This window comes from Plectropomus leopardus, chromosome 21 (assembly GCF_026936395.1).
Source record: "Plectropomus leopardus strain MGB_pleo_1.0 chromosome 21, ASM2693639v1, whole genome shotgun sequence".
In the NCBI taxonomy this organism is placed as follows: Eukaryota; Metazoa; Chordata; class Actinopteri; order Perciformes; family Serranidae; genus Plectropomus; species Plectropomus leopardus.
This window is the reverse complement of record NC_142196.1, coordinates 4,076,431-4,103,112: the sequence shown is the minus strand read 5'-3', so window position 1 is coordinate 4,103,112 and position 26,682 is coordinate 4,076,431. Positions and strand designations below refer to the sequence as shown.

Below are 26,682 nucleotides of genomic sequence, written 5' to 3'. Positions count from 1 at the left end.
TGCGGGTGAAGCAGTCTGCCACTGAAGGAGCTGTCCTGTGCTGTCAGAGTTTCCTGCTGCTATATGTATATATATATATCTATATCTATATCTATATATATATATATATATATATATATATATATATATATATATATATGGAATGTAATATTAAAGCCCTGTAATGTCAATTGCACATACTTTTGTATTGGTGTTTGCTGTCACTGTCTGTGCACTGTTGTTTTATATTTCATGGGTACTACCAAATTTCCCCAGTGGGACAGTAAACTTTGAATCTAAAACACACATCTGTTAAACAATTACTTTCACAATAGCAGTGTTTGTCTTTTTAAGGAAGTTACTTCTCAGTCAATTAGTGCATTTCTGGTTTCTCACAAATATTTAGAAGTTACTATGGTAGTCTATGGTTTTTATTTTTTCTTTGTCCAAGCCATGACAACTATTATATTGAATGCTGTAAATTCTCAAAAGCCAACATTTAAATTCATATTCATGAAACAGCCAATACAAAAATATAAAAGTTTATCTCTGGTAAAGGCTGGGTGAGTAAATTAAATTGCAGGTACTGTTATTATTTCCATGATAAATGTAGCATAATATAGATCCTAGCATCAGCAAAATAACATTGTCATGTCACACTCCTGTTTTTCTTTACAGCAGAAATAGTCTATTTATTGGGGACTATTTTCAGCTGAGGATTGATAAACACAACACTTGTTTATAGATTAATTCATGCCTGGTTTGAATCTTTTCATGAGATCTGTTGGCATTAAGAAAAATACAGAATATCATCTGACGTATCATCACCATGACCCTTTCCTTAAAAACAAAAGTGCTATTTTGTTGCCATCCAACCAGTTGTGATGCCAGATCTTAATGGGTCCAGTGCCAAAACAGTTAGTTAAGTCATTAGTTGGGCAGCAGGTGAGTAATGGACAACCATTTTGTAGAACTGATAATCGTTCAAATGCTCTGAAATATCAAGCTGATGACTGACCGTTAGTCAATGCTGGGCTGTCTGTGAGCGTCTGTCATCTTTGTCTTTGCCTTGTGTCCCACACTATTAGTCCAAGTCAGTTTTGTTAAGCTGATTCAGCATGTTGAATGCTGATTCATGCTGATTCAGCATGTTGAATAAGCGTCAGAAACGGCAGCCGGCATTCTTAAAAGTGACTTACTAAATTGGTCTTCCAATTTCGCGTTTTAAGTTCTGATTACGTACGACCACTGTCTGCTGACACAGAGAGGTATTTCCTCTCATAATAGTGCAGAACATGCATGCTGGTCGGACACTGGTTGTAGTCTTTGCAATATGCAAATTATAAACCGTGACACAGGAGACATAAGGGGACGCAACAGTCTTACTAGTTCTTTGATGTTGGTATGTTGCGTCTAGGCCTTAAGTCATTCATCAAGCACAAATGCCAAACATTAAATGCTTTCAGCTTCTCAAAAGTGAGGTTTTGCCGCTTTTTGCTGTTTCATTGTTAATTGGATATCTTTGGCTCTTAGACCGTTGGGTGGAGGGCTGCTCTCATGAACTGTAAGTTTTACTCCTAAAAGCAATGCATCCAAATCAGTATATATTCCATGTAGTCATGAGACAGTAACTTGTGCATAACTCACATATCTGGAAGGCTGTGATCACGTGACCAATGCGACCACTGAACCTGGTTGAGATGGTGGGTGCGTCGGAAAACCATGGACTTTCCTCTGGAATGTTTCCTCGTTCTGAACCCTGTACTCTGGGTCATTTTAAAGAATTGCCTCTTCAGTTTTGCATCTGTACCAAAATTGAGAACCTGAGGGGTAAATTCTGAAAAAAGACTTGAATATTGAAACCCATATATGACTGCAATCCCTGCATTGTGTTTACAGAACAGATGAAATTGAATTGTAGCCCTATATGGGTCATTTTTGAGAGCTATGATGAGCAATCTTCTCTGACGTTTTGGTTGGCAGACTCATTGACCTCAATACAGAGGAAAAATAATTCTCTGCAATGAGAACTGTTCACAGTGAAGACTTGTTGTTGAATTTCTGAATGTCATATCTCAATGCTGTGAGCACCACAAATGAAAGCTTTTACAGTATGTGCCATTTCTGGCTTTGTTGTGTTGGCACCTGGAATTTCAGGCTTTCACTGTCAAGTTCTGTTCAGACTTTCCCAAGTCAACGACTGTTTCTTGCCTTTCAGAACATTTCATTAAAAAATTATTCAATCATTCAAAAAAAATCAATGTAGGGCCATGCCCTGCTTCCCCTCCCTTGTGTAAGCTGACTATAACTCAATCATCAGCACATTTAACAGCAGTATACTGTGTATCTAATTCTTCACAGTAATTGCTATGACAACTGGAAAAATAGATATGGCAGACAGTTGATCTGAGCAAGTGTAAAAGTGGAGCTAAGAAATGTCATTTACCATCGGGCCATTTACTGAAAAATACAGTTCAGGTGTGAACATGACATGACTGCATAAAAACATCCCAGTGGAAACTGATTACACCACCTACTGATTACAGTGCAGTGTGGAGCTAACCAAATACCCAGGCAATTGTGCAATATGCATGTTGTACGGCTCTGTGGGTTTGACACTCACCAATGTGGGTTTTTGAATCAATGATGAATTTCCTGCCAACAGTTTCCAAGTTTTTGTGGCTCAACACCAGTGTCATCATCTCTGGGAAACAAATATCTACTTCTTTATTTGAAGATCATAGAAGCAGTGACTAGAATAAGCCACAGTAAAATTCTATTGTACATGTTCCCATCAAGTTGTCAAGTATTGCTGCTTTGCAAGTGGAACTCCTTGTCTACATATTACGCTCTAAGGAACCCTCTGCATCTGCTGTTGACGTTCCGGGACATGGCCACCGACACTGGGATGTCAACAAAAGCCCAGGCTTAGGATTATGCAACAAGGACACGGATTTCAGCAAAAAGGGCCTGGGTGTAGAAACAAACATCACATTCAGACAAGAAGTGAACACCAGATTCCCACATGAAAGTCCGGGGTATGTTTGATCTATTCACCGCCCCTCCCGTCAGCCCTGTAGGGACCTTTGTGCTCCTTTTATTATCATTACCAGCAGTATTTCAACCTGACGTTGTCTAGGAGCATATCATGCTGACATGACAGGCCTTGTCCAGTCATGTTCTCAACTGACGTCGCCTGTGCCGGTATAATACTTCTAAATCTGGGGGATTATCACAACACCTTGACTATTTCTAGCCGCATTCTCAGCTGACACTGTCTGGTGGCATATCATACAACCACAAAAGGTGGCTTTTGGCGTCGGTATCTTACAATGAAGTCAAATACTCGTTGCACTTTGACGGAATGAGAGCGCGCAGTAATATTTCATCTCCACAATATGAATAATTATATCATATTCAGTGAGGATACCAAAATAATATACATCAACGTAATCGATTACGCGAATACGTCGATTCACGCATCGTGTATTGACGAGTTGCACCGTTTCACACAGCGCACATAAAGAGAGCGTGAGCAGCACCAGGCGTGTTGTTTTTTGTTTTGCCGCTCATGTATCAAGTTAGAGCGTGCACACTGTTCACCCGAGCAGCGCTTCTCAGGCACGCCTGAGCTGCGTGTCAGCTGCAGCACATCTAGAGAAAAGGTGGCTCGCCGTTTTTTTATGTGTGACGCTCGCGTTTGTTGACTCTATACCACTTTATACTGTAGGTAAAGTAAAGTAAAGTCTCTCTCTGTCACAGACATGAGGAAATACAAAGATGTTTGTTTTACCTCAACTTTCTTGCTTCTCTTTCAAAACAAAAGCCCTCTGACTAGTCTCTGTGGACAGAATGCCATCATTTGCTGATACAATGGATTTTATTTTTAAACTATTTTATTTTAAATATGAAAATACAGCACTCATATCAGCAGGCAGCTGTATGCCTTCAGGCCCAGTTAAGGCTGATCTATTTTGATGCAGAAAGAATGTATTAGTTATTATTATTTCTGTTAGAGAAAAGTTAGAGTGTTATTCAAATTGCACTAATTTTACTGTTAGATGTTTTGTTGGGCTGCTAGATTTGAGGTTTGTTACTGTAACAAAGAGCAACTGTTTTGTTAATTGACTTGATTTTTACATTGTTTATATTGTTATTTATTTTGCTTTTGGATTGTTAAATGTAGATTGCACTACATTCCTTTTACTTGAGTGGAACAAGCTCTTGCATTAATTTTATTTTGGAGAGACTTTATATCAGACAGTAAAACACAGATTACCAGTCGAGACTGGGTTATTTTTTGTTGGGGAATAATGCCCTGCAGCGTTTTAAAATGTTATTTTCAGTAAATTTGTTGTTATATTAATCGAGTAATAAAAAAAAAAATAGTTGGTTCCATAAAAAAACAATAATTGATAGATTAATCAAAAAAATAATCAATAGATTAATCGATAAAAAAATAATAGTTAGGTGCAGCCTTAAGTGTAACATAAGATATTATAAAGAACAGAGGTTAAAGTTTGAGGCAGTGACTAGATTCAGAACTGACTGAGGGAGAAACATAATGAGGAATATAATACATGTATAATTGATGAGTTGGAGGAGAGACTGGGTCGGCAAGAACCCTGCTGCAGTAGTCAATGTAAGTTTTTTGGCACATAAACTGATCCTTGAACAACTTTTGCAGCAACCACATGGAATATCATCCAGCAATACGCTGGCAAATGTTTGTTGTAAAACCATGTCTCAGAGTATTATGAACTGCTGCAGAGTGTTTTGGTCTCAAAGATCGTAAATCTGTTACTCAAACTGGACTTCCTGAATCCTATTCCATCATTGCTGTGGTAAGTATCATACCCATACCAGAGCAGGCCTCTATCTTTTCTTTTCCTTTTGGTCTGAATACTTCATAGGGTAAGGCGCAAGAAGAGAATTCATGACGACACATTAAACTGTTTTCTTTTTTTTTTTTTTTTAATCTTTTCTCCTGAAGAGGAGAGGTGATTCATGTAGGGAGAGATAACACATATGACTGAACTCATTCCAGGTGCATTGCATAGTTTTTACAATGTTAGACGGAGTCTCTTCCGAACTCCGCTGGGTTCTGAAGAGACCTTGCCTGGGACCCGTTGTCTTTATCAAAGACACGTAATAAGTTTGTCTGTGGCATTCTGCAGTAGTTTGCTACTTCAAGGCGTTAACTGCCCCATTACAAGATCAAGATAGTCATTACAGTGTGGCACATGTGATCTGACTGTCGTATTAACCTGATGCACACAGAATGCACTTGCCCTGTCTTCCTGAACACAGCTTTAGAGTCACAACTCAACAGTCCAGGGAGGAGACGTTGATTCTGAGGGTGTGTTTTGATACAGTATGCTGTGGTTTTAGCCAATCCCCCCCTCCTTGTACACACTCACACACACACACACACACACACACACACACACACACTTCTCTGGTACTTCCTTAACAGGCTGACATATCATGGAGTGACTTGAACTCACGGTGAGTCAGACAGCTCTGGCTTTCAGAGTCAGACAACAAGCAGAAGTGTCTCTTCTGGCCTGACGGTAAGTCAGCTTAGCTTAGCATGATCCTCATTTTCAGAAACATCTGCTTTTATTTCCTGTGCTCCTTGGAGCTTCATGGTTAAAAGTATTGTCTTCTAGTTCTGCTTATTTGCATTCCTTACATGAGCTCACATGTAGCATTTAACAGCCTACACTTTAAAGCTTCTCAAAAGGATGGATTATTGTATCATTTCTCAATTATACTGACTGCATCATGTCATAAATGTGAAGCATCAGGCTGTTTTTTGTTCCTAACAGATTGTCCTGCTGAATGGAAATGGAAATGGATGTGGCAGCTACAACTTATGAATATGACTACAGTAATTACAGCGATGAGCTGTACACCCCTGTCTCACCATGTACCTTCGATGGTGTCAACCAGTTGGGAGCTCACCTATCCTACCTCTTCTACTTTATGTTTCTCTTCAGTGTCTTTGGCAACAGCCTGGTCCTGATCATCATTCATCGGTAAGTGGACCAACAAAAACACTACGCCTGATTAAAAACACTGAGAACACACTGCACTCATAAGATATATATATATATATATATAATTGTTTGGTTTTTGCAGTTTGAAGCAATGCTGTGTTTGCGTGGCCCCAAAAATTCCTACAGTAGGTCAATATTAAACCATTTGGTCTTAAATCTTTTATAAAACGCACATTTATTACCTGTAAATTACAATATTACAACATATGGGTTTTGTATTAATACAGCATCATATTTTCTATGTAATTATATAGTGGAGTAATGCTGTCTTGAGCAGAGGATGAAATCTTAACTTCTTAACAACAAAAGCACGTGGCAACCAACACCAGGACTTCAACAAACTCACATGCTGGCACAGATGGTTAAGCTTAGGGGAAAGAAAAAATGCCGAATGTTTTGTAGACACATTTTTAGTTGTGGTCAAACCTCAGTGACCAATGTGTTGTGTTTCTCTTGGCTGCTTCACAATAAAAGCGACCTCATCGTTTTCCATGGAATACTTTCGATGTGAAGCAGCAGCAGCAGTGAGAAATGTTCAGTTTATGTTAGCGGCAGCTTAATCCAGCTTTCACACAGTTGAGAGACAGTAAGGCTGATATCAAAGTTATCAAATTACAAACAATCCCAGTGGAGCACATGTTGCATCATTTCCTGTGAAGACAATGTAAATCCAGCACAGAAAGGCAGACCCCGCCACTATCAAAACAGTTTTAAAGACAGTTGACAACTATGTCTCAAGAGACCCTTCTACTCAAAGAGATGTGTTCAAATGTTCAAATAAAGGTTTAATAAAACAACAACAGAAAGGAAACAGAATGTAGATTGTAAAAAAAAAAGCCAAACATAAAAAACATCAGCAATGGGCCATGACATAATAAAAATCTTATTGATTATACTTTAACCCTTTGAAAACTGATCAAATCAACAAAAGAAACAAAAGAAAAAATGACCTCCAAAATAGCAAGAAATCACTTCAAAGTACAAGAAAATCACCTGAATCTGAAACAGTAAACCAAATGATCTATAAGAAAGTGTTGAAGAAATTATAATAATTCGGGTACTAATTACTTGCAAATTGTGGAAGGTTTCTTAGCTAGTAGACGAGTGCCTTTCTTCCATGTTTTTGAAAGAAATTGCACAAATTTGCTGAGGGTTCAGAGGTTAAAATACGTCTAAATGCATCTGAAAGCAGCACAATATGTGATGTCACTCCAGGTTTCAAATTTGTTAAATTTAATATACACTTTTTCCCCACATCCTTTCCCCACGTCAATTTTTTGAAGCATATTTATACCATCCTAACTTGTAATCAATGGTGTGGACAAAATATCAGTGTGAAGGATTACATCCATCTACAGAATACTTTTATCTGCACTGTCCACTAAAGCCAGAAAAATCTAAAGAGAGATTTTAAAGGTTTTAGTCCACTTGCTTTATTCAATTCTGACATTTGGCAGCCCGCACGGACAGAGCAGTTTTATGACAGGCTTCAGTTCTAGACCATTTGGGGCACCGGCGGATATGACGGGAGATGTCTTCAGGTTGTCAGAAAAGAGACACCTACTGGGAGAGCATTAAATGAAGTCATACTAGCCTTTTATTCTAGTGTCCACAGAGGAAGGAATACAGTATCTATCCAGTAGGTAAAGTTTGTCTCTCTATGCCCCCTGAGTCACCTCCACTCTGTCACTGTCTCCCAGCTCTCCTTTCTCTACCTTTGTCTCCACCACTGCTCTCTCTACTTTTGTGAGCAAACAAATTTTTTCTGGAAACACAAATGACAATGTCAGAGATGAGCTCAGCAAAGTCTCATTGGGCCCTGGACAGAAGGTGTTTATAATTCAGTATATTATATATGGTTGAAGAGATGCTATGTCAGCTGCATGCTGACAGGGTGAGAGCCGTTTCTATAGTACCAGTGCTCAGTGCTCAGAAGTTACAGCTGAAAACTGTAAACTGCCCTCATTTTCTTTTTCAACACTGCTTCAGTCCTGCTTTTTCAACCACAGGCAATCCTGAAATTACATTTGATGAACATCATTATTATTCCCAGATGCATTGACCTGTAAGAATGGGGGTTATGATTCACTAAAGCTGGGAATCTTTGCTTCTCGTTTATGTTTGTTGGCTTGCATTTCTGATCTTACATCACAGAATGAATTATGTTTTTTTGGGCCAAAGAATATAAAGAAAATAATTTCTCAATAACAAAAATAGAATGATAATCCACCTCTATAAAATTATTCAGAGTACTTAAAGGGACAGTTCAACCCCCAAACAAAAATACATTTTTTTCCTCTTACCTGTAGAGCTATTTATTGATCTAAATTGTTTTGGATTAGATGGCACTCAGCTCTAGGTGCACAAAGTGCCAAAAAAAACATTTTAAAAACTCAACGGCAATGCCTCTTTCCAGAAATCATGACCCGGTTACTCAAGATAATCCATCAAGCTTGTCGTGAGCAGTTTCATGAAGGAACTATTTTCCTTACACCAAAATACACTTGTCATCTCTATCACTAGCAAAAAGGAAGTATACATCTACTGTTAACTCACCTTGCACTACTAAGCAAGGTAATATTACAGCGAAACAAACAAAATAACAAAAGGTATGTGGATTATCTTGAACAACCAGGTCCTGATCTCTGGAAAAAGCAGCAATTCTCTCATTCTGAAGTTGTAAAAAAGCATGGTTTTCCAGTGACTTTGGCGCAAGATTCCAAAACCAAAAGCGACCTCTCGCAGCTGTATGATATGTTGCCGTACAGCACCTGCCAGGGCAGCGTGATTTGCTGACTGGTGGCATTAAATGAGAATGTGACCAGAAGGGACTGTTGCATCCGCATGCAACACAGCTAAACATTGTCAGGTTGAAACTCTGCCTGTAATAATGTAATGTAAAGAGCACTGAGGTCCCTTTAGGCTGCACGGTATGGGCAGTTGTTGAGTGGTCAATTAGACTTCAGTGAGCATTACTGATGCAGGTCATTGCCACCTGGTGGCCTCCAGTTGCTGCTCCATCAGCTGTACTTTGTAGCAATACAAAAATGCCCAGTTAGCACTGAAGATGTCCTCCAACAAGTAGGCCAACAGGTAACAGTTACGAGATTTACCGCCAAGTCAATGCTCAAGTAAGGGAAATACAAACGGGAAAATGTGATATAAATATATATATGATATAAATATGATAAATATGACCAATCCCAAATTGCTCTGGATGCTACCCTATTGTTGTGTGTGTGTGTGTGTGTGTGTGTGTGTGTGTGTGTCTGTGTGTGTTAATATGACATGTCTACAACTTCCAATGTGCCTTTCTTGCCAAAACCTAACCATCAGTGCCCTAGCTGCCAATTCCTAAGCATGTGCTTTTGTTGATGTCCTGGCACTGTTAATATGTTGATATAACATGTGGACACAGAAGTCCACTGACAAAGCCTTTTTTTTTTTTTTTTAAATTAAGGCTGGGGCAACGCATGATTACATCGATTCAAGTAATGTACGTCGATGCGTCGCACCGTTTCACACAGCGCGCATAATGAGAGCAATAGATCCATGAATGAGACTGAGCAGTGCAGAGTGTGTTTTTTGTTTCGTCGCTCGTTTATCAAGTTAGAGCGCGCACATGCTCGCCTGAGCAGCACTTGTCAGGCACGTCTGACCTGTGTGTCAGCTGCAGCGCGTCGAGAGAAAACGGTGTCTCACTTTACACTGCAGTTTAAAGTCTCTCTCTGTCACAGAGAAGAGGAAATACAAAGATGTTTGTTTTACCTCAACTTTCTTGCTTTCATTTCAAAACAAAAGCTTTCTGACTGTGTCTGTGGACAGAATGCCATGAGTTGCTGATACAATGTATTTTATTTTGAAACATTTACAGGATAGGCTTGTCAGCTGTGCAGGAGCTTCTATAACTTCATAAATGAGTGGAATATGTGCTTATAAATATTAAAATTCAGCACTCATATCAGCAGGCAGCAGTATGCCTTAAGGCCCAGTTAGGGCTGGACTATTTTATAATTGTTAGAGAAAAGTTGTTTTTAAGTGTTATTCAAATTGCACTAACTTTACTGTAAGATGTTTTGTTGGGCTGCTAGATTTGAGGTTTGTTACTGTAAATAGCGAAACTGTTTTGTTACTCCTAAAAGTGACCTTGAATTTTAAATTGTTTTATCTATTGTGCTGTTGGATTGCTAAATGTAGATTGGACTACATTCCTTTCACTTGAGCGGAAGAAGGTCTTGCATTCATTTTATTTTGGAGAGACTTTATATCAGACTCTAATACACAGATCACCAGTTAAGACTGGGCTTTTTTTTGTTGGGGAATAATTCCCCGCAGTGTATGACAAGTTTTAAAATGTTATTTTTGGTAAATTTGCTGTTATATTAAACGAGTTATAAAAAAAACAATAGTTAGATCAATAAAAAAAAAAATAATCGATAGATCAATCGAAAAAAAAAATCGATAGATCAATCGATAAAAAAATAATTGTTAGGTGCAGCTCTATTTTAAATGTAAAGCTATGGAAACTTTGTGGACTTCAAGTATTGACAAAGACAGTGTTCCTTCCAGCACAATACACAGCCTCCACTGACCCAGGGAACAGCTGAATTAGCTAAAAGGAAGATGTACTCAGAACAAATTTTACTAGGATTATAGTAATTATCTATGTATTTTTTTTCCTTTATACATAAACGGAACAATGCTACACACAGGTGCTGAACTTAACCACAGTACAAAGCAGTCCTTCAAACAAAAAAATGTGTCTTTACTCGTGTCCAGGAGATGGAAAAAAAAACCCTGCACACTTTTATCTCATTCCCAATTCTTCTTTGTGACAGTTCATCTTCAGATGTGGTCATACTGTTACCCTAATATAGCATTGTGTGGATAAATGATTCTTTTTTTGCCTTACTGGTTTCATGCAAATTGTAGCTTCAGCAGGTTTTTCAAAGCATTAAGAATTCCTCTCAAGTCAGAGTGAAACATCAGTTTCAAAAGTGCTTGCATGACCCGTGAGCATTAAGTCTTTTTCTACATCTAACTTGTGAAATGACCACCTCCTAGGTTTGAGAAGCTGACCACAGTGACCAACATCCTGCTGCTGAACCTGGTTCTGTCCTCCCTGATCTTCATGAGCAGCCTTCCCTTCACGGGAGTCTACCAACAGCTAAGCCGCTGGGTATTCGGCGACGTTATGTGCAAGATTGTCGGCACCGTCTACTATCTGGGATTCTATAGTTCTGTCCTCTTTCTAACTCTGTTGACCTTTGACCGACACCTTGCAGTTGTGTACTCCTTGACCGCGTCCCAGGTGAGGTGTCGTAGCTATGCAGTACTCACCTGTACTGTGGTGTGGCTGGTCAGTGGTCTGGCATGCATCAGACCAATGATTATCCACAAAGCTTTTAAATATTTGGACACAAAGCACTGTCAGGAGTATCCTGGGTTAACTTTATACAATATTGATGTTTCGTTGCTAAGGACAATTGGATTTTACCTTCAGCTTATCCTTTTCTTGATCTTTCCTCTGACTGTTATTATCTACTGCTACACAAGGATTGCTATCACAGTCCTGACATCGAAAATAGTTACCAAGTTCAAGACAGTAAGGTTAATATTTGTCATCGTTCTGATGTTTTTCCTGTGCTGGACCCCATTTAACATAGCAATGCTGATGAATGACAAAGCCGTTGGCTGTGAGGAAAGGAAGAGAACGGCTTATGTTCTTGAAGTCACACGTGTCATGGCCTACACTTACTTTTGTATCAGTCCGATCTTTTACACATTTGTTGGGAAAAAGTTCCAGAACTATTTCAGACAGCTGCTGGTGACTCGCTTCCCAAAGTTAAAGAAGCATGTCTCGGTCAGCCAACAGAGCAGAACTAATATGTCCACAAAAAGTACACGAAATGAGCTAGTATAGGTTTCCCTCTACACTTTGGCATTTTGGTAAATTTGCTAAAAGTTCTCAAGCTGATGACATTTTATGAACTTTAGCTGTCCTGTCCAAATCGAAGCTCCTGTCGTGTCCTTAGTTGAGGTCATGGCACAGATTAAAGCAATTGGAAAGTGTACAGGCGGTAAAGTGTACATTCACACGCAGGTCAAGAGACTCTGAAGTAGTCATTGGTATTGATCAGCATTAATGAAGACACAACACCTGGATAAACGTGCTCATTTTAACTCCTTAGCCAGCAAAGTGCAATGATGTGCCGTCACATACTTCTGTCCGTCTCCACACAAGAAGCGCTAAAACATCAATTCAAATTAGGCTGCACCGAGTTTGAAAAAGACACTGAATAAGTAAGAGCCATATAACCACCATGAAGTTTTCACAGACCTCTGTCCATGCTGCCATTTACTGTTAACACACACACACACACACACACACACACACACAAAGAAAGACATACTTGTCTGCAGCACAACTGTGTACATAGCTCAGCTCTACTGGCAAATGGAAAGCAGTCGATGGCCTATTGTTTAAAAAATGTGCATGCACTAATATTGGTAGATAGGGGCTATTACAGAAATGTTTTTTTATTGGACTGTTCAAGCATTCTCTCAAGAAAGTAACAAGGCTTGATCTTGATGGAGCTTTTCTGCTGCAGCCCAGCTGGCAGTCAATATCATGTCAAAAATGTCAGAGACTTTGACTGGCAATATTTTGGCATTATTTTGTCTAATGACATGAGAATTTCATGTTGTGTGGATACTAACATAATATTTTACAGACATTGGGTTTGCTTCTCAGTACCTTACGACCAAATGTTATAAGTCCACCGCAAGGTGACATTCCCATCAGGTGTTTGGAAGATGGATTTTAGTTGCATAACAAAACAACTTAAACAAACAAAATATCAATGTCATCTGTTGTCAGCATTCTATGTCAAATTACTTTATATTTTCCTGACATTGAAATTTGATCACCCAATGGCCATTTCCCAAAGTGTGACTTTCTCCCCTCTATTGACAGGGATCTGTATACTAAGGATTATGCTCAGTGGCACTAGAGTACCCCAGGGATGAGTCCAAAAAAACATGAATGAGTTGGCATTTCAGCACTCTCAGTTCCCTTACCTTGAAGTCAATAGGATTATTTAATGGGTTTTGGTTTGATGCCTACAATTAGGTCTGTGGTGAACATAACCTGAGGAGACTTCCAAATTTTGTTCTACAACATAAAATACATCAGAAAATACCCTAATTATGAACTTTGAAGCTTTAATGTGTCTTACTAAAGGCAGTTGCTTACAAGTTGTTTAATGAAACTACAAAATATCGTCATATCAAGCCATGCCACACACTGCTTTACAGCCTTGTTTTGGTGGCAATGAGATCGTGGTGTACTTTGTTTATCGCCTGATGTTAGCTTATCACTTGTAGTGACTGCATTTAGGCTTCAAAAATCCTAGAAGTTGTGTTCATTTGGGAAGATTATCTTGCTGAACAAAACTTCTAAGTATTATGAACATTTTTCTCTGCCAGAGAGCTAATTTTCTAAATCATCCAAAATCCAATGGAAATATTCCATCTGGTTTTTGACAAGGGGACCAGGGCGACATTAACCTCTATATCTGCCTATAGAAAACCCCTGGGGCATTCAATGTTTTCAACTTCCAGTGCCAACATTTCTACACATGACAGTTATGCTGTAAGAGTGAGGGTGACTATGTCCCCAAGGTCCTATGTTTTCCAGCTCAATGTCCTCTCAATATGACTCATTAGGGAGATCTTTCAAAGCGTTTTATGTTCTCAGCAATGTTTTTTTCCAAGGTCAATCTGTTGAAATCATCCACCCACAGCTATACCCTTCCAGTGTGGTAATCCTTGAAACCTACACCCTTGAACTTGTGAGCAGACACTGATATTTCCACAGTGGCTGAATTGACGTTTAACATTCAAATTGAATTTTGTCTATATCCCTTGGTTCTCTTGCAATTGAAACTGTGAAGCTAGCCATTACCAAGCTCTTACAATTTTAGGTCATATCACAGGCAGGCCTCTGGTAACATAGGTTCTTTGGAACATGGGAATGACCTCATGTGTGTCAGGTTTTTAATTATTATTATTATTCCTACCAGCCATGCACTCTAGTGACACACATGAAAGAGGTGCTATTTACCCCCATCCACCACACAAAAGGGCACACCCTCACTCTTTACTTCTGCTTAGCTACAACAGGCACACAATACTTCTTGTAATGGCACTGAATGTTGGCACATGAAATTGATGATAAGCTGAAGAAGTCGACCTATAACAGTATTTAAAGTAAAGGTAGATTTGTGGTTCTACCAACGTCGCAGCTAATGTACACCATTTAAAAATGGAACTACACACTGTGGCTAAAGAGATACAACATTGAGATCGCAGGTCAGCTTGGGTTGCTTGTGTTTTCTCCTAAAAGTCTCCACTGCCATATTAGATTTTTAACAGACACAATAAGGAAGTTGAACAAAAACCGACAAATGTAACAATCCGTATATAGAGTACTTCTCCAAAAGAATGAACCAACTGTGCACTGTCCAGTAATTTTTCACATGGCTCTGTGGCTTTATTTGTTTTCACTTTATCCATGTTTTAATTGTATACTGTTTCTAATGTACTTGCTTTTTAAAGATTTTACCTTTTAATGAATCATGTTTTTTGTATAGTTCCAATTAAATTATGTAAATTATGATTATGATTATGATAAAATGTGATGATTCATTAATTGTTCAGTCAAGTTTTAATTAAGCTCATATTATATGGAAAAGAACATGGTGAGGAACCTGCACCAGAAAAGGGAGTTATAAGCTTGATGGTTTGCTGGTTTTTGTTTGAGTTTGCTCTTGTATTTGCCTGTGTGAAATCTAGGCTGTTATATAAGATATAACATTAAATCAAACCTTTCAATCTGCATGTTTTCAAGTTTCACATCCTTTTAAGTTTTTCCAGAGTACACACATTTCTTCATGAGCATTGCTTAAGGGTTCAAATACATTATATAAAGAGGACACAACCTCCTGATTACTGATATGGACTGTTTCCCCCTACAGAAACAAGAACTAAAGTAAAGAGCTAGAAGAACCTTCGTGAACAGGACTTAAGGCCTTGACATACATACTGTGTAATTTATTTTCCGCAACCCGCCTTATGATGATTTTTAATTTTCAGCTTTGAGACCTGAGAAAATTGACTTAAAGTCTTTCAAAAACAGAGGTTAAAAGGGCAATGAACAACTAATCAAGAAATGAAACCCCAAAATTAGCATTTTTTTAAAGGACACAAAAATTAGCTAAAAATTAAAAAAAAAAAAAAAAAAAGAAAAGAAAAAACGAACAACAAAAAACTGAAAAAACCCTATAAAACAATTCTGTAAAACAATAGTGCAATAATAAATCTATTTTTTGGACAAAGCTTCTTTAATTTTTTTTCCAAATCTACCAATTTCATGCAATTTGCAAAACAGTTCTTGCCAAATTGCTCATTGCCTTTTGTCCCACATTGACAAGAAAGTGATTTCAGTCCATGTTTCAAAGCCTTTAAGAGTCAGTTCACACATTACAAAAAACACATGGAGTGGTACAATGGTTCCTACAGCTTTAAACAAGTTAGATTTAGGATTTTTTATTATTTGCTTTTTTTTTCCAGGTAATGTTTTCTAACTTTTGGGCCATGGTTTGCTTAGTTGCTCATTGTCTTTCCCCCACCTTTTTTTAAAGAAATCTAGCCAATTTGCTCAGGTTTCAAAGGGCTAAATCAATTTATTTTTCATATTTTGCTCAAAAAACATAGCCTTTTTTAATTGTAATGTCATGACCTCAGTACCTTTATGGTACTGAGGTCATGACATGACAGCAATCTTCAAGATATAGCAAAACTTGGACAGATAAAATTAAACTACGAGCCATCCCCAAGAAAGTGCAAGCGTATCTCATCTAAATTACCCAGAATTAGAAACTTCGGATCTGCTCTTTATCTTAATATCCGACCACAGATATAGCCTGCACATGAACATACTGACACCAGTCATTAGAAAGCTTATTATTTCACCATCCAGAGTTGTCAAAACCATTAGTCATCATTTATTAGATTCTCCTAGTTTGGTCCTAAAATGGGTTCTGATTTAAACCTGTGCCGGACTACCCTGCTGACTAAAAGCCTAATTTTTTTCTTCTGTGGCACTGCTAAATTTCAACCTGTACGCTGCTCTGTGATAAATTGTGACCCAGGCTTAAATTTCTGCCATTCTTTCCACTGCAGGAGAGAGGGAGGGGGAAAAAAATCAAGCTGTCAGGAGTGAATAGGGGCTTCAGCCGAAAGTAATGCTTTCAGATAAGAGGTCTTTCTCTCCATTTTTCTCTGATATTTCATGAGTAAAGTCAAGGCCAAAGCTAGAGACTGACATTATTGCACTGTAGATAATAAGATTAAACATGTTTTTGCAAATGGGAGGAAAAGAGGAAGCAGAGTTTTATGCAACAGAAATTCAATAGAATCTGTGGGAGGTGAAAAATTTTTTTTTTAGTGATAAAGAGGACAGGTTTACACAAGCACACCCATGTTGTCATATTAACTTGTATAATCCTATATATTCGCAGCAGTATGAGGGATTGAAAATAGCAGGTCAGATACTGAGTGTGACCTGCATGTTAACAACAATAAGCCACCGGCTCACTGTTACAGCAGCTTCTTACGAGCTGCTAGGGAGGTGTTTTATATCATTAATCATATCAGTCATCCAGAGGGGTCAGTGTGCTATGCTACAACAGCTGCAGCATAAATCTGCAGAGGTCACACACTATGAAAACGAGGAACGATGTCTTATAACTAAAGGTGCAAAAGAATTATCAGGAAAATGTAAATCTAAAGTATCTCAAGTAAAAGTATTCAATGCAGAGAAATGGTGCATTGGAGTATCATAGATAAGATTATTACTTGCCCATTACTATAAAAGACACATTTAACTCTAGTTATTGGTTGAGGTGGAACTAGTTTTTAACTATTTTCTATTGGGCTGCAACCACTGACTATTTTCATTATGTGACATTCTGCTGATTATTTCCTTCCATAACATTGCCCATCAATTACCAAGAGCTCAAAGTGACGTCTTCAAAACAATCACAGGGGAAAATGAGAGAACAAATATTTTTACAACTGTTTTTAGTGTCCGGTATGTTATGGATCAGCTTGTCGAACATATGAGTACTCATGACAATGTGATTTTCCCATTTGCCCACTTGCTTTTATAGTGGGGTACTGCCTGCAGCACTGAATAAACAAGAAGCTATTCAGCCAATGGTGCATTCATATGGGATGGCTGTTCTCCCATCTTCAACTTCTTCATGTGCTTTAATGTGTTAGCATCGGCTCTACAGAGAAGATGTGCTGTATTTTAAAAGTTTAAACAACAAATTGATAACAAAGACTAAAGGAAACGCATTAGGTGATCCATTAAATTTGATCGGAAAGTCATTTTTTCAGATTTTTACAACACCACAACATTGCAGGTTGAGGCAGTGGGAGTATCTGGTGCATTCCAACATGTTGTCATTACAAGTCATCACTTATTGCTGCTTTGCAGTGGACTTCCACATCTACACATAAGTAGGCATCCTTCTGCGTCTCCTATTGACTTTCTGGGATGCTGCTGATGCAAACACCAGACTTCCACATGAAAGTCCGGGGTTTGTTGGGTGAATCCACCACCCCTCCTGCCTGCCCTAGAGGCACCCTTGGGCTCCGTATATTAAATTGTTACCCACAGGCTTTCAACGTGATACCATCCTGCTGAATTGCATGTGGACACGACGGGTTCCATCTCAAGTGAAGCCACCCATATAATGCAGACCCGCCTGGTGCAGTCCAGCGCAGCATGGTATCACTGTGACCGGTTCTGTCCGGCTGCATTCTGACCTGACGCCATCCAGTGGCATTTCATGTGGACACAATTGGTGGCTTTTGGCCTTGGGATCTTCCACCAAAGGCACTGTCAAAGCGGTGGCATTTGAGGACTTCAGAATGCTGTACATCTCTGTTTGGACCATTCCTATTCAACTTATATACAGGAACATTATTAGAAATAACTGTAAACTTCCATTGTTATGCACATGATACGTAATTATATCTATAAATCAAGCCAGAACAAACCAGTCTGTTATCTAAACATCAAGGATGTCTTCAGGACATAAAAACCTGGCTGACCTGCAATTTCCTGATGTTAAACTCAGACAAAAATAATGGTATTGTACTTTCTCTGATATTACCCAGGCCTCTGTTGATCTCTTCCATACACACAACATGATTGGCACGTCTCTTTGTCCTGGGTGATGGATTCCTTCTCAGTTGCTCTTCCTGAAGTTTCTACCATTTCTATTTGTGATATTGGGCTTTAGAAATTATGTTGAAATGAATTGAATCTACTACTTGACCCTCAAAGAACAACAGATCATCTCTGAATCATCACACTGAGCTTAGAAAAGCCTACCTACACATAAGTGGGATGTGGAGTCAATGCACCAAAATGCCACTTGTGTATGTACTGACAACAAAAATGTATAAACACTATAAAAGTTCGATACAATCAAAGAAACTGAATCTGCGAAAAGAATCAGTCTGCCCTACCATACTTCAAAAGTATGGTTTGGTGTGACCAACCTAAAAACCCTTCAGTTAACTATAACAAAAAAAACAAACAAACACAAAAAACCCTCAACAAATCACACTCCAGCAGCTGAAGCCAGGAAATGTTCAGTAATTACAACGAATATTTGACTTTTTAAAAGTCATTGACTAATTTTCTAAGACAAATAAACAAATGACTCATCAAGTAAGTAATCTTTATCTAATATTCTGTTGGTTAGTTTACTTCAAAGTTCTTTAAAGGCTTCTGTGTATGCTAACTTTGGTTTGGTATCAAAGACAAAAGTGTTTAAAGACTCATGTTTATTCGGGAAAGTGTAGTAGTCTCTCCCCTCGTTTCCTTGTATCTCCACAACAAAGGTGATGAGTGCAACGTTTGTACAAACCACAGAGATACAAATTTCTGCAAAACAAGACAGTTTGAAATAAACTAAGATTTTAAAGAAGAATTAAAAGCACTTTGGTGAAGTGACTGAATAAATGTGCTCAGTATATCCACTTCCAGTTCAGGCACTGGTGTATCTGCCTGTTTGTGAACACTGTTCTATGTTTAAAGGTTTCATTGAAGATGTGGTGTGAGCTGCCTGAGAAGTAGGCTTCTTATCTGGTTCAAATCAAACTCTGGTGCGGTTTGTTTGCAGTGCAGAAACAAAGCAGATAAACCACAGTGTGGTGTGATAGCAGATGTCTGGTTTTAGCAAGAATTTGTGTTGTTTAATCTGATCAAAAACTGTCATGACAGCAATACCCTTAACGAATTACATGGGTATGGGTATCGACAATGATGTCCAAAAACTAGAAAGTGAAAAAAAGTCAAAACAGAGGTGTTGTCTGTATTTTATCAGTTGTTTGTGAAAATGATGAAAATACCGTTTTAACAGGTAAATACAGTTCTGATCTGATTTTCGAATAATAAAGTCAACGTAAGTCCATTTCTGTGTTTTGTTGTTTGAAGGGAAACTCCAGTGATTTTACAAATTAAAGTGTAAAAAACTTGTGGTTTCGAGGGGAGCTTTGTGAAGTCTGATAAATGTCCTCAAGTCACTTAATGTCACTTACATTGGCATGGGTTAGAGCTGAAGTCATCGGGGGAAAAAAGACTTTTGCATCGATTTTCTCTTTCAAAGACTGACAACAGTGCATTTCTCAAAGATGGTTCATTTCTATTCATTTTTACTGTCACCAATGTTTTGCAAAAGTTCATATTTAGCAGATTTCATAAAAGGGTGTGATGTTTTTCAGGAGAATTATATAATACCAAAAATAAGTCCAATGAGTCCAGTTAGAGTCCAATCTTTCAAAATTGTCATTTCTGCAGAAAAAGTAGCTTTACTTTCTTACTTACATCCATTCTTCCTTCCTCTTTTTTAATCAGAGGAAGGTTGCAACATGAGACGACCAAACCTCAGAGAAATGCACCAAAATATATGGCCACAGTGTATGCACGGCAGTCACTGTCACACGCTTTGTTGAGCCTCTAAAAGAGTCCAAGGCAACATCATCTAACATGAGGCGATATAGCACAATAAGCCATCACAGCGCTGCCTCCTCTGCCCCCGGTCAGCCAGCATGTAACCCCCCCAGCATGCACTCAGTTAACCAGTCAGCTAACCAGTCAACCAGTTCTCCTGCAGCCTGTCAGCTCTCCAAGCAGTGACCCCATCTTCCTCCACAACTCAGGAAACCCCCCACAATGAAGATGACCTCAGCACTATAAATGCTATATCTACAGTATATCAACCGACATATCATCGACATGGTTGATGAGATAGGATGAAAAACTTGGTGTGTCCCTGGGAAAATAGTTGCATAAGGTTAAGAGTGAGAGTGTGACATGCAAACATCAATCTTAACCCTTTGAAACACAAGCAAATTGGCTAGATTTTTTTTAAACATAGAAAGAATTTTTAAGAAATTTGTAAAAAGTGAAAAAGAAAATGGCCGGAAAATTTGTACAAAAAATAAATAAATAATTAAATAAATAATAATAATGAGTAAATAAATAAAATTTTAAAAGGGGAAAAAAGGAAGGGGAAAAGGAAAACAAGACATGGGAAATGTACTTTAAAACTTCTAATAATTATTTTAAAAAATTGTAATTCTAATTCTAATTTTATTATATAGATTTTTTTCCCCTTGACATTTTCCGGAAGATTTTTTTCCTAGCAGATTATAAAAATATTCCGCAAATTTCTTACTTTAAGCAATGAAACTATTTGCTGAAGTTTCAAAGGTTAAAAAGGAAGAAGAAGCAGCACAACAAAAGTTATGTCACCTTTGGTTTCAGGTTAACTGAAATCTCTTTTGGGATAACGCTTGTTTCACATCATCTACACTTACTGACCAAAACATATGTGGGGTTTCCTTATACATCTGACTACTGCTTTTTAAGGAAAAGCTTTAAACAAGGCGTCTTGGTGCTTAACTCAGCCACTTATTCTGATATTTGATCTGTGCATGTTTCCTGAACATCAGCATGCATGTAGTAATTGCAACGTCAAGGACACATACAAAACACACCTGAACTTTCTTTCAATGAATCTGCTGCTGTTGTACAAAATGTGTTGTGTTATGACAACCGGCTCGCACTCTTTCCCTGTGTAAAACAGGAAGCAAGAAAAGAAGAAAGGAAATTTAACTATTTGGCCAAAATGTTGTAAAACTTTGCTCTCTGAGGAGATAGGCAGAAGAAAGAGATCTCTCTTGCTTCACCTTCATGCTGTGTTTCATTTTTACTTTTTAATAGAAGTGTCAAGGAGCTCTCAGGGGTCCTCCACTTGTGGGGAATGAGAATTAATTGGAGGATTAGAGCTACATGCACCCTCTACCCTGTCTTGACTTATAACATGGCTTTAGGGTCTGCAGTACTGCTGCTCCTGACTGCTGACTGTGCCTGAGAGAGAGAGAAAGAGTGTGTGTGTGTGTGTGTGTGTGTGTGTGTGTGTTTGTGTGTGTGTGTGTGTGTGTGTGTGTGTGTGTGTGAGAGAGACAGAGAGACAGAGGGGGAGATAGAGAGCAAGAGAGAGAAGAAGACAGAGTATGAGAGAAAGACAGAAAAAAGAGCGCCCTGGTTAGTCCCTGTGTATTTTGTGTATTGATTAAGTGGTCAATAGCAGGGTTTCCATTACAGATTTGCACAAAACTAAGGCGATATTTTCGAAATTTCCATAAAGCAAAACGACAAAATGACTATATTTCCACTAAATAATATTCTGCGACTTCTCCTCTGGCGATAACATTCCAAGAAGCATGGCGATGGATGTTCTAAACATCAGCAGGTTTATTTCTATTGCAGCCACCACACTGGCCTCATTATTCCCAACTGAGGGCGACATAGGCGTGTTATGTGAGCGATAATGGAACGGCAAGGGCCTTATACGTGGGAGCGGTCACATATGAGGGCTTTCTGGGAGGTGATAGTCCACGATTTCACAGAGGAATTGTGGATTAAAAACTTCCGGATGAACCAGAGCTGACAGGAAATCAGACAGTGATACAACATTAAAACATCCGCTTACTTTTCACAATAAAACGCTTAACTACATCAACAAAACGTCAAAATGAGCAGATCCAGGCCTGTATTAACAGGTCAGATATTTTCGGAGGTCATTAGCGGCAACACGGGTAAGGAGAAGCTAATTATGGAGGTGTAAAACCACAAAATTATTTATGACAGCACACATCCTTTTATATGGACAACCATGGAAAGGAAATGGCATGGAGCAACTTATTGGGAGTTATGGGAGTGAGTCAATATCACCATAAGTAATCCACAGAGTGAAAAGTTAGTAGAAAGTTATTACTTTTTCTTCTGTAATGATATACTGCGCTTGATTCTGTAATGACCGCGAGAACTCTTCGATCTCGCCAATCCAGCTGATCCGGCGGTGCTGCACCATGCTGGAATCAAAACGCAATCGGTGGATATTGACCGATGACACAGCACGGAGCAAAACCGCAGTGGAGCCATAACGCAACGTACATGCAAGCGTTGGAAATCCGGCATTAGGAATGCAGCTTGCAGAGAGGGGAAGCATGTCAGCCCTCAACATGAACCAACAGATATTCTTGCCATGGCTTTCACACTATACTACTGACCTACAAATAAAAATGATGCAAACAAAGCTGGTCTCAGGAAATGGCTTTAGAAATACAAATTTAGGGAGAAGGGAATGCATTCAACACATTGCATTCCTCCTTCCCACTCATCCCTTTTGGGTATTTTAACATTGATGTCATGTTTCACTTTAAATGTGAACAAAAATTGATATCTAATACGTGAATTAATAACAACATTTTTTACAGTTGGCCAAACATTGACTTTTGCTCGCCATGTTTATGCATTTATGACGTCAAGTCGGCAACTCGTGATATAAAATTAACGCTGTCAATGTTAGTATACTCTCCTGACATGCTTTACAGTTCAAAGTTTGCTTGCTTGTTACAGCTAATAGATGCAGATACTAAAATGTGCAACTACTAAAAGAAAATGATAGCTATTAGGAACAAAAATAATGAATATATTATTTTTTGTCAACTCTTGACACTGTTTCCATGCTTTCTGCCATTTCTGCTGCCCTGAAACGTCACACAAATCAAGACTCTGCAACTCGGGTAACATCAAAATTTCCCATTTTCCCACTTGTAATTACTTTGGAGGGCTGTCCATGTACTCGTAACTCATAAATACGGTAAATACAGTGAATATGATATTTCTGAGTACGGAGGTTATTTTTAGGCAATTAAAGTTAGGTTTAGGAAAAGACACATGGCAAGGACGTAGGCCTACCTCAAAATGAATCAAAGTTTCAAATATGCATCTGAAGGGTAAAGTCCCAGGGGAAAGTATGTATTTTTGTGACCCCTCCACCACCCCAACCTGCCACATTACAAGGCTGCTCAGGAGTTCTTTTTTGTATACTCCTGTCAGCGCATTGGCCATGTGATCAAAGCATCTCAAAATATGTGGCATGTGTACAAATTTAAATGTATTACTTTTTGCAGAAAAACGAAACAGTTGCTGAGGACAGCTTGATAACATTACAGTCCGCCACAGCCGTGGAGATGTGAGCTACGATTCAAGCACAAGAAGAAGAGTGCAGCATGTGCGGTAGATCAGACAGCAGGATCATTGTCTGCTTGTCCTTTGACAAACTTCTCTGTGCTTTTTTCACAGTGTCCAAAGCAAAGCGCTTCCTCAAGGATTCTTTCATTTCATTTGTTTCACATCATGAAGTGAATTCTTGAAGTTTTTGTATTTGCTAATCGCACTCAGTGGTAAAGCTTTAACACTTTTAAAACGTCTGGCCTTATTAAGATACAAAAACTACTTTTCATTATTTGTTATACAGTAAAAGATTAATGGCGAATAAAGTGATTATTTCCATAATCTTTGGAGAGAGTTGCAATCATCTGAAAATGATGGGAAAAATGTAAATCAATGTCAAAGACAAATAAAAAAAAGTATTGGGAGAGAACATAAAAACTTGTAAACTATATTTTGACTGAAATAAACAGAACATACAGGTCAACAACATGGACTACTGTTATGCTGCAGGAGTACTTCGGAAAGTTTCTCCTGATGTTGATAGTTTCTCTTGTTGTGAAGACTGGTTGGAATTCCTTATGACTGTGAGAAGTGGACCACCTCAGCAACTACAGCCAAAAAAGGAAGAGATGGTAAAAAGATTTTGGAACAAGCAACCATGACATCTGAAGAATGTGGTACACCAAGCCATCAACAAAAGCTTCCTGCTGCTTTGCTCTAACGTCCCCGTGTTCTGGCCAAAAAGTTGTAGAGGAACACAGCAAACCGACTGCAAACAAGCATTTATGCTCTGCGCCTGTGTGTGACGAGATATCTTTCCGTACCAGCAGACAGCGGTTGACTATAAGTCATTCAAAACAGGGAAACGGATGACCACAATGACACTAGTCAGCCAGTTAGCACATTAACAGCCCAACCCAGTGTTGAAAGAACAAGTATATTCACTAACAACAACTCAAACGCTAAAAAATGTTTCAGCTGATACACTCAGTGGCTAAAGAAACACAATAATACCTCACACAAGTGTGTTTCAACCTCACTCCTTCTTGACTTGCTATTTGTGTACATTTCCCACTTCGGTTTGTTTGCTCTGAGCAGAACGGCCAATCAGAGTGATTTCAGTCAACGATGAGCTCCACAGCCCCTGCTGCAGTTCAACATGCTGAATCGACAGGGAAAAAAAGCCAACAAGGGCCAACGATGCAGGATACACAAGGACCGCAGATAATCAGCAGTCGGCCTTAGGTGGGCGAACAACAAAAACTGAACGGAGGTGACCACATTTGGACAAATTTAAATGAGTACAGTTGTCGTGAACTGCAATATTAGCTATGGAGATCAAAACTTCCTCGGTACCAGGCTGTAAACATGCTTATCTCTGATGTTAAGTTGGGGATTTTAACATGGAAGTCTATGGGGATTGACTCACATTTGAAGCCAGTCTCAACTGGCCATTAGAGGAACTGCAGTTTTTCTTTAGTGATGGCTTCATTTTTTTGCCAAGTTACGCCGAGGTGAAAAGACTGAAGATGCTTATATGCTGGGACGAACTTTGAGTAAAAAAAAAGAAGTGTGTCACTTATGTGATTTAAATGACTGGATTGTGACTCCTTTCAGGCTCACAGCAGCAGTGCGGAAAGCTGAGTAAATTCTTGGACTGGTCAGTCCTGATAAAGTACAGCTGGTGGAAAAGCTGGCTATTAGAATGAGTTGATCGCAGATAGACTTTTTATTTCAAATAAATCCTTTCAGAAGTATTTACGCCTCTGAAACATGATCAAATTGGTTTGTTTTCTTTGTAAAACATGGGGGAAAGGTCAATGATCAAGAAATGTACCACACATTGCATTTTTTTTACATAAAGGCTAGTGAAAAGTATACACACTCTTCCCATGTTTTTGAAAGAAATCAACTCACTCTGCTCAGGTTTTAAAGGGTTAATAAACTGACAGGTAGTTTAAAGTCTCCAGTTAACCTCCGCTGCATGACTTATGTACATTAAGACACCCTGACCAAGAATCACGGCTGAGCTTCTCTCCGATTTAGTTTCATGTGCAGTGAAGTTGATGGTGAGATTCCTGTTCAAACATGATAGCTAACAACTCATTTTCATTGGTACAGCTTTTTCAGTCTCCCACTGTATTTGGCATGTTCGATTGTTATGATATGTTTCAGTTCCAGTTTGTTGATGCAATTACAATTCATTAAATTCATCTCAGTGGACATTTCAGCTGCGAAGACTTAATTTCAGTGCTCTGCAGTAACATTCACCACCATTTTTCCCATTGATAAGCACTTAGCCTCAGATTGCAATCTGTGCACATCAGTGAGATATTCATGCCATGTGGCTTGATTTTATCTGCTTTGGAAATCTCACTGAGTGCTTTGGCACGCCTGCAATAAATAGGCAAGATTTGTTTGTGTGTGCTGCAGTCATCTGTGTGTGAACATGATCAAAGATAAACGATCATTCCCACTGCTGTGCTGTGTCCCATTTTGTGGGCCACCTCCCTTGAAGTCTGCATTTCAAGACAAAATAAATCAGAATGAGTCGACAAGGCTGTTTCATTACACAGGCTCCGTCTCATGCACTACGAAGTGCAGAATTCTTTTGCCCAAACTAGAAGGACACAAATGGCTCAGCCCTCAGTCATCAGAAAGTCCACCGTGGGTTTGCCACATATATTTTTAAGAGCTGGGGGGGAGGGGAATCTGGACAATACTTTGGTCTAGGAATGCTTTTAAAGAATTGGGAATTGAAACACGCAAAAGCAGGAGGACGGAAACACACTTAGTTAAAATGAACCTTTGAAATGATATAAAGCCATTAGATTGCACTAAAATCATTTGTTATTCCATCTCTAAAAACACAAATAATATCTGTCACAAAAGTCCAAAAGAGGGGTCAGGGAAGCAAAAAGGAAAATAAAGCATATACTTGGGTCATGGGCAGGCTCCAGCCTCTCCCAG

The 26,682-nt window shown here is 38.7% G+C and overlaps 1 protein-coding gene and 1 long non-coding RNA gene across 2 annotated transcripts in view; one reads left to right on the top strand and one right to left on the bottom strand.

Annotated features, from left to right (window-relative positions):
• Nucleotides 1-26,682, bottom strand: part of LOC148185981 (uncharacterized) — a 209,893-nt gene that overhangs the window by 103,391 nt on the left and 79,820 nt on the right. The gene's annotated exons all lie outside the window — the stretch shown is intronic.
• Nucleotides 5,401-14,940, top strand: LOC121960905 (C-C chemokine receptor type 3-like). Its single transcript, XM_088072157.1, has 3 exons — nt 5,401-5,552; nt 5,811-6,020; nt 11,106-14,940. The coding sequence occupies exons 2-3, from the start codon at nt 5,824-5,826 to the stop codon at nt 11,962-11,964; spliced, it is 1,056 nt and encodes a 351-aa protein (XP_087928283.1). The 5' UTR covers nt 5,401-5,552; nt 5,811-5,823; the 3' UTR covers nt 11,965-14,940.